The sequence below is a fragment of the Pterocles gutturalis genome, unplaced genomic scaffold (assembly GCF_000699245.1).
Source record: "Pterocles gutturalis isolate BGI_N339 unplaced genomic scaffold, ASM69924v1 scaffold5634, whole genome shotgun sequence".
In the NCBI taxonomy this organism is placed as follows: domain Eukaryota; kingdom Metazoa; phylum Chordata; class Aves; order Pterocliformes; family Pteroclidae; genus Pterocles; species Pterocles gutturalis.
Window position 1 is genome coordinate 20,222 of NW_010128011.1, and position 15,287 is coordinate 35,508.

The following is a 15,287-nucleotide window of genomic DNA, read 5'->3' on the forward strand; positions in this document are numbered from 1 at the left end:
GACAAGAGACAAACGTCAAGTTTCTGGCACAAGCGCACAATCACCTAGCAGGGTAAACTCAAGCACGCACAAAGCATCAGCACTCCTAGCCTAACATGTCCCCATGTTCCATACTCACACTGGGCTCTCATCAAGCGGTCTGCTTCACAGCTAGTCCGTGTTCAGAATCCTTTACACAATGACACCGCCCTCTTACAAAGACACACCCGAAGCTGCCCTCCTGCTGTCCCCCCACCAACAACCTTCAAAGGCTCAGCAACAACTGAAGATCAACTGAACACAAATTCTCACCAAATTCTTCATGAGAGCCATGGGAAGGCATGGATGCACTCATGTCAGGACTATGAAGAGGCTGGAATCTAATCTGCACATCCTGTAGAGCCCTGAAAAAGAAAAACAAACAGGCATCTCTGATTGGTTTATGAATCACCCAGAAAAGTCTAATGCTTAGAAGATTCTTCTTCATGGAACTGATTCCCTTGGAATACACTTTAGTGTTTTGTGCCTGTGACAGAAGAAGTGGAAGCTGATCCTCATTCAGCTGTGTCACCCAGAGATGTTTCCCAGCACCTACACACGAGCACAACTTTTAAATCACTGCATACTCACGGTGACAAAAATACTACTAGCGTGCTACAGCACCATGCAGGGCTTCTTTCTGGTATGGCCACACGGAACACACAGCAGCTAGAAGTTTCTAGGCGTCAAAGCAGTTTTTGTTATGAGGAAAAGGAATTGCTAAGTTAAATTTCTATGGTCAGTGCAGGATTAGGATGATCACAGACAGCTGCCCACGGTAGCTGCTACACATACTCACTTGGTGTGCACGCAGAAGAGTTTTATCAGCACGCCTGCTGCTGATTCAACTGCCCCGGCTCCCTGACCACCTTCTGGAAATGAGACAAAAATAAAACATGAAGTTACGTGGAAACTGCAACGGAAGTACTAGAAAAGTATCACAGCGGATGAACCAGCAGCAGAGAACCAGCATAGAATCACAGAATCACCAAGGTTGAAAAAGACCTCAAGGCTCATCAAGTCCAACCATCAACCCAACACCACCCAACCCACTAACCCATGTCCCAAAGCACCACATCGACACGTTTCTTGAACCCCTCCAGGGATGGTGACTCCACCACTGCCCTGGGCACCCTGATACAGCTGTATCACCTCTCCAGGTTGATTCACACTGTTATGGGAAAGTGTATCCTATGCTCCCTTTACTTTTCAATGCGAGAGCAATCAAATTTGCTCTAATGCAGCCAAATAAGCCTCAAGGAAGAGGGAAAAAAAAGACACCTCATTAGGTAAAGAGGAAGAAGCTGAGGTCTGCAACAGCCAGTGCTTTGTTCTGGCTGTTGAAGTGACTGGTTAGATATATTTTAAGAGGGACACACCAGCTTATATCACACAGAAGTTCAAAGCAGGGCTTAACCATCCTTCCTGGCTGTAAATAACTGCAGTTACAAAGAGCTCTGCAATCACCTCCCATCAGCCAGCACTGACAACATCCATTCAACACCTGGATCAGTCTCACTGCTAACAAAGCTAAGGAGGCTGAGTAGAAAAGATAAATCTAACTCCCCATAAAAAATGTATTAGGCATGCCTATGCAAATTGTCCTAATTATGTGAGTACCAATCAGGGACCCAAAGCTTCAGTGCCAGTCTGTTCCTGACTTGCTACACATAGCTGTCATTTTTGCTTCTGCACTTCAGAGCAATGCCACCACTATCGATAACATGAATTAGCTGTAATTATGTGCAAGAGGCGACACAGGGAAGCACATCATACAGCTGTACTGATAGTCCAGAAATCTTTCTAACAGGAAATATGTTGGTGTTATTTAAAGCATCCTTCCAAATTTTACTAACAGAAGGTAGGAGAGCAGAAGCAAACCAACAGTTGAAGCAGTCAATGAATGTTTACAGTGGACAGTTCTCCACAGGATTCATTGTAGAAACAGCCAGAAGAAGACATCTGATGTTTTTCTCCTCCAAAAGAGAGTTGCTTGTTCATTTCTGTTGCAAGACGCTTTGTGGCTTGGCAATATGCCTGCCAGATATGATGGAGAAGAATCTCACCTTTTCCTTCAACTCAGACTGTGTACTGTCCTCACATCTGCCACAGCTCAGTCAGTATGATTTAGAAACAACCCACTGGTTTCTCAGACCGCGTGCTTGTAGCTCTGATGTTTAATTAGAGAGTTTACTCGGACAAGCAGTCACAGAAACACATCTTGCCAGTTCTGCCAGGAACCCTTTTGCTCCTATGAGCCTGCATCCAACAGCGTGGGAGGGAGAGGCTCAGCCCTGCGCTGACAGAGGCAGTTGTCCCCTGCCTTCTCCTGAGGCCAGGGAAGCTCTGCCATCACAAAAGCATCACGGCTCAGATACCGAGCAACTAACCAAAGCATCACTTGCACTCGCTTCAGCCCACACAACTCTAGAATGTTTTTTTTTTAATAACAGAAACACCACAGCGGAGCTTCTGCATGGTAAGGGGCAACAGCTACAACCTGGGCTGGGAGGTTTCGGCTGGATATCAGGAATACTTTTTCTTTAGGAAGGGGTGCAGCCCTGAGAGCAGAGCCAGAAGTGTCATGTTTGGGGACCTTAAACACACTAGATAAAGCCATGGGTGACCTGATCCACCACCAGCCGTAGTCCTACTTCAAGCAGCAGGTTGGACCAGAGACTTCCCGAGGTCACACAGAATCACAGAATGTTAGAGATTGGAAGGGACCTCGAAAGATCATCCAGTCCAATCCCCCTGCCGGAGCAGGACACCTAGATCAGATCACACAGGAACGCATCCAGGCGGGCTTTGAATGTCTCCAGAGAAGGAGACTCCACACCCTCTCTGGGCAGCCTGTTCCAGTGCTCTGTCACCCTCACCGGGAAGAAGTTTTTCCTCATATTCAAGTGGAACCTCCTATGTTCCAGCTGCACCCATTGCCCCTTGTCCTATCACTGGATGTCACAGAGAAGAGCCTGGCTCCATCCTCGTGACACTCACCCTTCACGTATTTATAAACATTGATTAGGTCACCCCTCAGTCTCCTCTTTTCCAGGCTAAAGAGACCCAGCTCCCTCAGCCTTTCCTTATAAGGGAGATGCTCCATTCCCTTCATCATCTTTGTGGCTCTGCGCTGGACTCTCTCTAGCAGTTCCCTGTCCCTCCCTGTCCCTTGTAACCAACTCCGCCACACCTCCCTGAAGTACCCTAGCCACACAGGGTACATTTCATACAGACTAAGAGAAGAAGAGAGCCAGTCTCTCATGAGAAAGCCAGAACCAGCCAGGAAAGAAACAGTGAACTCACAGCAGCCAAATTCTCTTCGTCACCTACCTACACTCAAGTTGTCATTTTCCTCTTCTGCTGGGAGCACTTCGGTGTGCCTCAGCCGGCAGCGGCTCACCGCCTGGATGCCAAAGCTCAAGACTGGGTGGGTAAGGAGGAACTCGGAGATGGAGCTGAAGTAAGCTTTGCCTTCCTCTTGGTTCTGCATCAGCTCCATCACATACAAGACCTGGAAGAAACAGAAACAGTAGGTTACCGGGCTTTCAGAGCAGACGATGTGTCAGTGTTTGAGGACTACAAAGCCCAGCACCTGAACTAGGTTTGGAGCAACGGGAATAACATGTGGAATAAAGCCTGGGCCTTCTAGATTTGAAACAGAACACTCAAGGGAACCACAATAAGCACGCTCCTGTCTGAGTCAGTGTTGACCAGGAACTCCATTCCACTGCGCCAGACACAGGGGTCTCCAAATGGGAGCTTTACTTTAGGCTGAGAAACAACCCTTAAGGCTCCTCAGGATTAATCAGCTGAATTGTTACCACCTGTCATCTTATAGTGAAATAGCTGAGGCCAATTTCTGCATTTTTAGCTATTAACCTGCGAATCCTAGACCTCAGCAGCAGAACCAGCCACACAGAGGCCACTTCTCCTTCTGTCACTGTTGCCCACACAGCCAGCCATAAAATGAACCACTTACTTTTCTCTGCACATCACTCAGTATCAGATATTCAGCAGAGAGGTCCAGGCAGACTTTCAGGCTAGGAAGGATACTCATGGAGCTGAAGATGTCAGGAGAAAAGCTAGATGCACAAACAAGGGGTGTAAGGGGTGCACAAAGCAAGGTAGATCAGCACAACCAGAATGACTGCTATGAAACTGCACTAATTAAAAAACCCTAAAACATTTTAAAGGAGTTTGTAGCCATATTACAGTACAACCACCCACTAGAACAAAAACACCACAGTAGAAATCAGCGCTGACTTCAGCTAGGAAACCAACAGGGAGATCACAGAATAGGATCTAGATGTAGATTCTGAACATTTGAAGGAAAGATGACAGTTTGTCATTACTTAACACGTTCCACATTCATAGGAGGACAAGAGCCACTGCTACAGATTTAAAACCAAAAATCCACCAAACCAAAAGAACCCCTCTCTAGGTTTTGGACATTCTGCAGTACGAGGTGGAAAAAGTAGCACTCAGCTGTATGACACTCCTCTCATTCTAAGAGGGCAATTCAGAAGTGGCCTTACATGTGCATGGGATCAGAGAGGCGTCAATCAACCTGCAGAGAAGTAAAACCCAGTAACTTAACAAGTTGAGTGAAGGGATGGACTAAAGTGGAATTTGTACTGCTGGACTTACATGGCTCAGCAAACAAACCCTGTATAACTGCTTAAGCTCTGTCAACATAGCAACCTCTCATTATTTATAGCAGAAAAAACAATAAGAGGAAAAGATCCTAGACTGGTTATTGAATATTTACTATTTTTACAGAAGCAAGCTCTCAAGGAGTGCAATTTGGAATGCTTCTCGTCATGCTGCAGTATATCTAGGCTCTACAGACGAAGTGAAGACAACAGGTTTTGCTAAAACCAAGGAGACTGTATAAAAGGATCAACCACCTCTGCCTTGCCAAAGCTTGATCTGACAGTGTCACAGCCCTGAGAGCTTTCAACAAACAGGTCAGGCTGGCAAAGGAGAAGGCTCTAACTGGGGCTAGTGTAGACTCCATCAGAGATCAAGGATCACCTTTGCAAAGTAAATATATCTGGAACTTGAGAGCTCTGTCCACTGGCTCAAAGTAAATCTGACCCTTCAGGGGTCACCTACCGGACAGTCTGCAGACAGGTCCAAGACACCGTGCACCACATCTTCAGTTCTCTATTCTGATCTGCTCCTGTGATGAGAAATCTCCAGAAGGGAACCCTGCAGGCACAACAGAATTAAGTTCTCTTCAGTAAGATCTACTTCTTCCCATAAGGACGTTTCACAGAAAAGCTCCTCACAAGCTGCCCATAGATGATTTTGCCCAATTGCCTCAAACTTTCCAGAAAACGTCTGCTTCCGAGGCAGATCAAAAACCACTGTAGCTCTCAAGAACCTTAAAGGCCACAACTGACTGAAGAAAGAAGAATAAAAAACCTATTTTTAATCAACTGTATTAGAAATTTGCAGGATAACAGGCCAGTTAAAACTGACCATACCACAAACCCAAAAGGACTCATCAATTCAGAATTTTCATTGCTTTAATTAATTGACACTAGAATTAAGGTCACTCGAGGCTGTGCTCCAGAGCCTTATTTATTTCTCCACCACTAGAAAACTGACTCCAAAGAGGACTGGACTTGCTTCAGCCACAAAGCTCAATTTTTACAAGTACAATGCAGCTACAAGGAACCCTCCAAAGGCAGAGTTAGAAAACATTACTAAACTTTGATACTCCAATTACAGGACTGGGGGGACTTACTCTGGGTCTTGTTTTTTATGGTTGTCACAAAAGAGCAGGCAGGAAAGAGGCCTACCATCGTGGGGTTTCCACTCGTGGAGACACCTGGGAAAGAATCAGAGAAACCATCTGAGTGTGCAGGGAGGAAGACAAAAGGGGGGCACTGAACACATTACCCCTTGTCCAAAGACAGCATTAAGTCTGCAGCCACCAAGCATTACCAGCCTGTAGCTGTTTACAAGCTTACATAAAATAAGGAGATCACAGCCCATGCAGTCATAGATTGTAACAAAACAAAAAACAAAAACAACAAAAAAAGTGTTGCTATTTGGTTTGGTGTCAAGAGCACAACATATAAAAGAAGTCAACGTTGAGAGAAACAGCTCAGAGGAGCTTTCTGCATTTCCAGGGACAGCGCAAAAGAGCTGGACTACGGCCTGTGCCAAGCACGGAGCTCCTGCCTCCAGACACAGCTCTTTGCTTTTTCCATAAGTTCCCCAAATCTTGTATGTTATTTAGTGACACAACTCTTCAGCAACAAATTACTTTACACCTATTTATAATATCCTGAGAATTACCATTACAGGTGGTTCTGTAACATGGAAATTCTCCCAGAGAAAATAGTGCTCTCTGTTCTGAGGTCCTTCATTGTGTAACCCTCCAGTTACCTTGGCTCGTCTTGTCCCTCAATATAGATCTGCCAGAATTTGACAAAACCATCATGGCTTGCTGTGGCCAACACAGTTCCATCCGGAGAAAGCGCTCCCTCGCTCAGGCACTAAACAGAGGGGGAGAAGAGACACAGAAAAGTCATTTTATAGCTTTATTTTATAGGAAGAAAGAGTATTCTCTTCAAACAGGAGTTTGACTAACAGTACAGGAGGTCAGAGTGATTTCTGACAGGCGTGTCACCAGGCAACTTAACCCTTCATGGAAGAACTGACAGGACTTTTTTATTGTCATTATAATTAACAATCACCTCTTCCAGACAGCAATGGATTGTGCCACTGCTGTTCCCACTGTTACATGATGAGCAGAACTCATTCTGTTTCGGGATCTCCTGGCTTTTCAAAATCATAATAGTTTCACAATCATAATCGTTTCATTTAAGCAGTGCAGCTGCTTTGTCATCATCCTGTTCAAGAAGTGAAATTGGACTTTTCCCAGCTGTTTCTCTTATATTCAAAATATCACCTACCTGACACTCAGCTGGAGTCTTGTTCCACTGTACTCATAGATATAACTATAACAATTGGGGAAATCATAGAAAAAAGATGACATCGGACTTAATTTTCCCCCTCTCATCCAGCAGTAAGCAGTGTTGAGATACAGCCAAATAGCTGAAATACAGCCCTGGCTATCAAACAGGCCCTTGGAAACACAGGTGAGTTTTTTCAAGAGCCATTTTCAAAGCAAATAACCACAAATTCTCCTCAGCCCTTTAAACAAAGGTTACTTACCAATAATGTGTGTACATAGCCAGAAGGCTGTGGATGATGGTGTGGAAAGGTAAGAAACTCTTTTTTTTTTTTTTTTTACAGTAAGAACTGCAGCTCCTGAGACACTATAACTCAAAGAGAACCTATGTGATCTGTAGGGATCACCTATGTGAAGGCAGCAAAGCAAACAAAACAGGTTTATACCGTGCTGTGGCCTTTCACAACGATGAAGCCTTCTTTGATGCTAGGCACTTCCACCGGCCATGAGCTGTTGTTTGTTCGGATAATGTCCAAATCCCACACCTCCGCCTGGAAAACAAACAAACAAACATGGGGGCATGTGGGTTTATTTCTACAACTACTGGTCTGACCCAGTGCAGAGGTTTTTCTGTTCCTATCTTACATCCTTGCATACTAGCCCAACAGCAAGGACATGACATAAACCTTCCCATTTCCACCCAGTTTGACCTTTAGATGCTTTTCTGGTCCGCAGCCATGCACAAGCACAGGACACTGCTCTTGGCAGCTGCAGCTGCTGCCCACCAAGCCCTCTTCCCCAGGAACTGGTTCAGCTGAGCAGATGAGCGATGCCTCTGGCCCTCCACATTGTTTCTAGTGGCCTCACTAGTTGACGGTGAGCAGAACTTACCACTTTCCTTCCTCCTGAGGCCCAGAGAAAGATCAGCGTGACCTCTCCTTGAAAGAGAGGAATCCCCACATCTCCTCTTAGGGGAGGATCCCCAGCACAGACTAGACAGGAGCCATTACAGCTCGAACCCTATCGGCTCTCTTCTTCATCAGATTCTCTCTGTCTAACGGTAACAAGGGACAATGTTTCCAAAGCAAGGGTTCCTTACCCTGTCTTCATGCAACAATGCCAACGTCTGGCTTCCCTCTTCACCGCTCTCCTCATTATCATCTGGGATGAAAGGGCACCAGATGATTCTTCGAGAGGTGTTCAACGGGGTATTGTCAGGTCGCTTGATGTGAACCAAGATCTCTTCTCTGGTCACCACGGTTAAGAAACATTCTGGCAGTGCTACTGACACTCAGCAATATCCTATTCAGGCTTGCTCCTCTGGCAAATACTACTAAACCTCAAGATCTTTTGGGTCATTGAGACTCAAAAATAAATCAGATAAAAGGATCCTGCTGAGAAAGGTGGCAAGCTCGCATTTCTTCACTGGCAGAAGAGGTCAAGCTTACAAAAGTTGATAGATTCTCCTAATTTTCTCTTGCAGGCTGCAGCAGGGTCAGGATAAGCACAACAGAAGCACAAAGCCACATCTGAACATGCAATCCACATCACTGCTGGCAGACAGATTCAATTATTTCAGCTAGCACTGCAACAACACGGCCACAGAAAGACAGAAGAGCTCCTGCACCGCCCCAGGCTGACTGCTCTGGTCCACCCAAACAAACCAGATCTTTAACAACTCCAACCACCTTTGCTCCAGTTGTTTTTGAAATTATGGTATACGAGTAAAATTAAGAAGCCACAACCTAAGACAATACATCCCACAGACTGATGTGCTTCCCAAAAGCACTGAGCACTCCTAACAATTAAGGAAAAGATTTAGGGCAACGAATCAAACACTGAAAACAGATTTCAGGACCACCAAAAGAAGAGGGATGACAGGTTTGTAAGGAAGATAGTGAGCAGGAAGGAAGCATTACATCCTCTTCCCCAGAAAAATAACTGAGGATAAGAGCTAGAACCAGACAAATGTGAGTAAAAAGCTCTGTGACATGGTCAAGGTGACACTGTCCATGCCCAAGGCCAGCCCAGACTGACACTTCTCACTGATTTCTTTTCCCTGGACCAGAAGGAGCACTGAGGTGTCATTCTTAGAATTTCAAGTTACGTGCAATTTCACATAATGATTGTCCTGAATACAGGCACAGGTAGATTGTTTTGATACTCTGGAAGGGGCAGAACTATTGACCTTCCCCTTGCGAGCTGCTATTCTGAAAAGGCTACGAAACAAGTTGCAATTTTGAGGCTGCATTCATATCAAACCATCACACAAAGACTGTTATGAGGTGCATTTTGACAAGATACTGGATTTTTTCTTTATCCATAGCCAGGCGCCAGACAAAAAGGTTGCCAGCCTCATCCAGGCACGCCAGCTGGTTGGAGTTGAGATGAGCAAAAGCCAGATCTGCCACGCCGCCTGTGAATCCTTTCAGCAAAGTCCGCTCAGCAGTGCTGACGCTCAACACCCGCACCATAGCGGAGCCGTTACTGGCAGCTGCAGAAAAGACAGAGGGAGAAGTCACCATTTATCTGTGTGGTTTCCCCACAGGACTGCCTTTGTTTCCAGCCATCAGCATTTCCAGCACCCATCCTGCCATCAGCTGTCACTGGCAGCACACTGAAACCCCACATCAATAGACACCAGGTTAACAAGCCCTTTCAAGAGCCAGGGTGGGGGGGAAACAGTCACTGCACTTTTCAGCTTTGGTCCGGATGACTGGAATGGCAGCATCAAGAAGTACGCTGCCTGCCTCATAAGGGGTAGCTTGGTTCCCCGTATCTTCTACAATTTCTTGAGCACCCCAAATTCTAAGTTGCTCCACTTAAAAAGTCAACAGAAGTTCACTTCTCCTGATTCCCAGGATCACTCTCATGAAAGACGCCTTCACTAAATGTAATGCCTAAATCTTTATCCCGCGCTCAGGACAAAGGTACCAAACCTCCAAGACTGACTTCCAGTGACAGTGAATTTTAATTGTAATTTTATTTTCAGTAACTGGAGCAAAGCAGTCACTGAGAGGCAGGTAGCTCAAATACATCTTCTGTAAGGGGTACTGAAAAAGCATAAACAGTGACCTGGCAAAGAGCACTGCTTTTTGGCTTGTGTGACTGACAAGAACATGCCGTAGAGTATGCACATACCCAGCAAAGTTTCCAACTTCCCCATTTCAGGCAAACATGACTATAGCACAGGCAGTCTTATGGACACTGTATTGTTTCCACTTCTTGATGCCCAAGCCAGCCCTAGCAGAACACTCAGCTGTCCAGTGCTACTGCACCCGAGGTCGAATACTTGAAAAAGGGTGAGACACCCTAAAGTTGCTCTAAAATAACCTCAGCTACAAAAGAACCACAGAAGCAGAGTAGCAGATTTCAAAAAAGGCCAGACAAACTGATGGGTGCTAGAACTAAGTAGAAAGGGAAGAGCTGATGGAGGTCCAAACACCATTGTGTGGTCATATGAGAGCAGAGAGAGACACTGCAGGGGACCAAGTGTTCATTTGTTTCACGTACGTTGTGAAACAATCTTTCCCTGCGTTGTTCTGCTTTTCCTCACTCTTCCTACTGCAAAATACACTGCATCTGCACTGCTCTTTGGCTCCTCTAAATTTAGCCTTAAACTCAACTCTAAATTTATGCAAGTAAATCCATCGCAAATATTTACCTGCTCAAATTACCACGGGGCTGTTTCTGTGCTTAGCTGCAGAGCAACTTGTTCACTTGCAGAAATTAGAGAGTAATCTGAACATCAATTCAGTGTCCAGTGAAGCCAATGTAGTCCTTCAACTTTTCCTCCATCCCCACCGAGTCCTTCTCCTTCTTTCATTTCTATCTTCAAAGCTTTATTTCTCAGTGGAAACTCTCCTACACAACCAACTCTTCTCCCCTGTAGCTCCACCTTCACTTACACTCACCACAACAGCACCCTGACCTGGGCATTGCAACATGCGTTCGATTATTGCCAGTTACCTTCTTCGGATGCAAACCTTGCCTCTTTTAGAGACACACAGAGCAAAAAAACACAAATCACATTCAAGAGAAGAAGGTATCTCACCTCTAATGGCATAAGCCAGGTAAGAGTTCGAAACAGCTATCAGATTGCCATAATAGTATTTCTGCTCCCAGTCATACCTAGCGACAGGCTGTATTTTCACCTGCTCAAGAGAAAGAAAACAAAATATGACAAGTGTCTGCTTCCTGTACTTTCCAAACTTCCCAAATACACGGTTTCCTCCAGGGAAGATCTGCAATGCTGAACAGGACACTGTTAGAAGCAGCAGTTGGTAAGAACTGCACGTTGATTACCACGTAGCAGAGCCCTGAACATTCAAAGTTATGGAGACTGATGAGTATTTCCTTCCTTTGGAGGAAGGAAGGCAACTCACTGAATCTAGAATCACGGAAGGGTTTGGGTTGGAAGGGAGCTTAAAGATCCTCCAGTTCCAACTCTGCCATGGGCAGGATCACCTTCCGCTAGCCCAGGTTGCTCAAAGCCTCATCCAACATCATCCAACTTGTTGCACTGCAGAACGCTTGACCCTGCAACTACAGCAAAGCAGCCTTTACCTCTTTATTAGCACTGTGTCTGGATTCCCAGTTCTTGGAAACTTTTTTGAAATATAGAAACACATCTGCCACATGGGTACCTGCTTTTTTGTTTCAATATTGCTCTCCAAGAAACTGAGAGTCCTGGTCTTATAAGCATTGTGTCTGTGAATAAAGAATTAAGAAATGCTACGGAAATTAGAGCAGTGATCCTCCCTTTCATTTTTATCTTTCAGTTTTACCTATGAAAAACAATAACAACATAGTACAATATTAATTTACAATCTCTGAGGTCCCTTAATTCGTTGCACATCAAGGAACAAAATGATACAATATGGAAAAGTGCCAATGGGATCAAGACCAGGGCTCTCTCTCCTAATTATCAGCCTCTGTTCCGAGCATGTCTCAGTACTCTGCTGCAGTGCTGGTCCTAATCTCAGCACCTTGGTTCTTCTGCAGCTCTGCTCTGCTGGGTGGAGCCCTCAGCAGGACTGAGGCTAGCAAACTATCAAGAGCAACCCTCCCTCACAGTGAAAAAAAAAACAGCAGGAAAAGCTTGTTTGTGAAGGAAGGGCACATTCTTGGGAACCTACAGCTTAGATCACAGACTTAATCCTCAAAATTAGAGGATAACTTGGCCAAACTCTGGAATAGCAGTAACAATCAGCTACAAGATACCGTTCCAACTTTTCCACCCTTATTAAGCTCTTTGTCAAACTTCTACCTAATTACAAGCTCCTATAACACAGGAAAGAAGACAGTAATTTCTGTTTAAAATATTCAAGCATGAGCTGATGTGACTAAGAGACACAACCATGCCTTCTCTTGCTCCTTACCTTGTTACTCCCTCTGGCCTTACTGGTGATGCTGGAATCACTGCTGGCCACTATCTCCACATCTTTTGCTGACATCACTATGCAAGTGGAGCTGTCATCACCAGAAAGGCAGCTTTTAAGAAAAACAAAAGGAAAAAAAAAATCAGACAGGACTCCCCAGGAAGAGAAGTGACATCAGATATCTGATATTCATCATTTTAACAGCAATGTGGAAGGAGTACCTGTGCGTCTAGGTTTGAAAAGAACAAGTGAAGACAGAAACTACTTTCAGTTAAGAGTCTCCCCGTGTGCCACAGATCTGGAAGAGCCAAGTACCTGCTTTGTTCAGCTGAAAATCCTCCAGTCTGTTTGACTTGAGCACAGACCTACATTTGGTTAAAGCAGCCTTGACTACTACCCAACACTGGAAGGCGCAGAGCCGAGCAGCTGAACCTCATCAACAACACTGCACACTGCTCGTGGTTCTCACGGCATCCTCTCTCAAAACTATGACCAGAGAACCCAAACAAAAGCTATTTACAGGAGCTCTGAGGTTAAGAGTCAGCACATGAAGCCAAGCATTACACTAATTAGGCTGCTGTGGATTTGCAGTCGTGGATTTGTATGGTCACTCCCACAACAAACCCAAAGTATTCCATATGCATATGTTCTTGTGCATATAAGCAGTAAAAGCACAGACACACTGATGTATAGGCACAACTCAGCAGAGAGCTGGGTAGAAATCTATCTCAGGGTCATTTGTCCTGTTTTAAGTTGTGCGGAGAGAAATACTTAGACAAGCACAAGGTCTACAGTACCGCAAACTGGTATAAATTACCTCTCAGGTAACTTGGGTCCCTGAAAGAGTCCAGCTGTAGGTCTACATGAGAATGCAAAGTTTCACCCAGAGCCCTGCTAATTCACCTCCATCCTGACTTGCAACATCCAACATGCAAGCAGTCCTGCTGCCCTTCTCTCTAAACAGCTCTGCCGATATTCCTCAGTGCCTGAGCATCAACGATCACAAAAGCTACAAAAGCTCTGACCAACAGCATGGACTCACAACCGCCACGTGAACCCAGAGTAAAACTCCTGTCAGATACCCTGCACACTTGTCCAGGCTCACCAGCACTCACTTGTAACTGTTTTCTATTCACCCTCACCCTTTCTTCAACAAAACTTACATGACTTGCTTCTCCTGCAGGGCTCCCAGAGAAATGCTGCGATGCACTGGCTTAGCCAAAGCAGGTCCATCCGCGGCCGTGATGGGATCAGGCACCAGCAGTCCATTCAGGTCTCCGTTATAGGAATTGGACGGCCTCTGGTTCTCATTCACTGAACCTAGGAAAAAGCACAACCAAATGTGCACAATATCCATTTAAAAGAAATAGCACTGCGTGAATACACTGCCTCCAGATGGTTTTTGTCAGGTTCGACTGGCCTATCAGGTAGAATATGCTCAATTGATTGGGGAACGTATTCTTCTCCAAAAAGGATGTGTAAGAGACCTTCCATGTAAGACATTTACCTCCACACAAAGGAGTGAAGTCAGAGCTCTTTTCTCACACAAACAATCCCAGCAGATCAGAAAAACTCCAAAGAACACGTACAAGGAATTTACCAGGTTCAAGAAGCAAACAGTCTTGGATCAGAAATAAACTGGTAATTCAGATTTACTGAATCAAGTGCCAGACCAAAGGGCTCTTGAAGGGTCATTTCTAACCCTCCTCTGCAGGGAGATCTCTGAAGTCCAGCAACACATCGGCTTGCTGCAATGGTTGGGGCCGGCTGGAAATACCTTTGTTACATCCCAAAACTCACCTCTGACTGCCAGACCTGACCTCAGAGTCCAGGTGTCGGAGTAACTTCGCTGTGAAACCCTGCAGCTGTACTATGGGATTCCCAGATTTGCCCCTTGGTTGACAACTCACGCTGAAGTCTACAGCACTCCAGTTTTGCGTAAAGCAACCATTCATCCAGCATTTCAGCTCTGCTTTGAAGAGCGCACACGCCCTGACTGCCTCTACTTGGCCCAGCACAAGTTGCCTGGTGGCCCCCAGGCCTCCTGAAGGCGTTTAGAAGGGGACAGATGTAACGGGGTAGAGGAGACTCTCCTCTCTATTTCTCTAGCATGGTAAATAGCTGCTGATCCCCATCAGAGAGCAAGGCCGGTCCATCTGCACTTACACGTCAATACGTCAAAGCCTCCTGTCTCAGTAAAATCCTCCCTGGAAATTTTCACTGAACTTTCGTATACTGTTGCCAGGTAACAACGGCTGCTGAGCTCTTGCAAAATGGCTGCTCCCAGGTCCAGAAGCTCCACCATTACGGGCACACGTAACAAACCTAAACATAACTGTGGGCCAGAGACACGTCCTTTGAAAGTAAAGCCAAACAGGCTTTAACGTATCAGGACGAGTGCTTCTGCCTCCAGACATAACTGCAACTATTATTCATTTGCCAGAATATTTAAAACTTGCCTGCTTGTGAACAAAGCCATTAAAATCAGCAGCTATGCTACGGCCACACAAAGCCTGCATGGCGACAGAGTGTCGTGGTGCAGAGACCCTTTGGGCGCCCACCTCAGTCCACCCATGCTGCACGAAGAACACAGCAGCGGGGCTCACACAGCACGAGGCAACTTCAGGCCAGGGAATGTGGGACCCTGTAACTACCTGACACGCGTGTGCTGCGCTTGCTGCCATGAGACTGAGATGTGGCCCCTGTTCCTGTAGCACGTGGTGGGTGATTGTCCCATTGCAGCAGCTTCCACCGACTGCAATTTATCCTTTGCAACCAAAAGCAGGAAAATATTCCCCACAGAAAAAGCAGGCAGGCTGCCAGAGAAAGACGACACAGTCTTTGCTCTAGTTGCAGCAACAGAACAGCTCACGTGTCTCTGCTCTTTGATGGACAGCAGGACAGTGACGTTCACTCCATGGGAAAGGGAAGGAGGAAACACTCCTCAGAGGCTGATG

The 15,287-nt window shown here is 45.7% G+C and overlaps 1 protein-coding gene across 1 annotated transcript in view; it reads right to left on the reverse strand.

Moving 5' to 3' along the window:
- Positions 1 to 14,635, reverse strand: part of EDC4 (enhancer of mRNA decapping 4) — a 34,168-nt gene extending 19,533 nt beyond the window's left edge. Inside the window, exons 1-14 of the mRNA XM_010079463.1 lie at positions 14,497 to 14,635; positions 13,494 to 13,650; positions 12,331 to 12,442; positions 11,004 to 11,103; positions 9,254 to 9,443; positions 8,049 to 8,196; positions 7,396 to 7,500; positions 6,421 to 6,530; positions 5,774 to 5,857; positions 5,137 to 5,232; positions 4,001 to 4,103; positions 3,352 to 3,532; positions 818 to 890; positions 292 to 383 (exon numbers count right to left, since the gene is read on the reverse strand). Coding sequence (XP_010077765.1) covers positions 292 to 383; positions 818 to 890; positions 3,352 to 3,532; positions 4,001 to 4,103; positions 5,137 to 5,232; positions 5,774 to 5,857; positions 6,421 to 6,530; positions 7,396 to 7,500; positions 8,049 to 8,196; positions 9,254 to 9,443; positions 11,004 to 11,103; positions 12,331 to 12,442; positions 13,494 to 13,650; positions 14,497 to 14,635 — 1,690 coding nt within the window. The remainder of the gene's footprint in view (positions 1 to 291; positions 384 to 817; positions 891 to 3,351; positions 3,533 to 4,000; positions 4,104 to 5,136; positions 5,233 to 5,773; positions 5,858 to 6,420; positions 6,531 to 7,395; positions 7,501 to 8,048; positions 8,197 to 9,253; positions 9,444 to 11,003; positions 11,104 to 12,330; positions 12,443 to 13,493; positions 13,651 to 14,496) is intronic.
- Between the last annotated feature and the right edge of the window lie 652 nt (positions 14,636 to 15,287).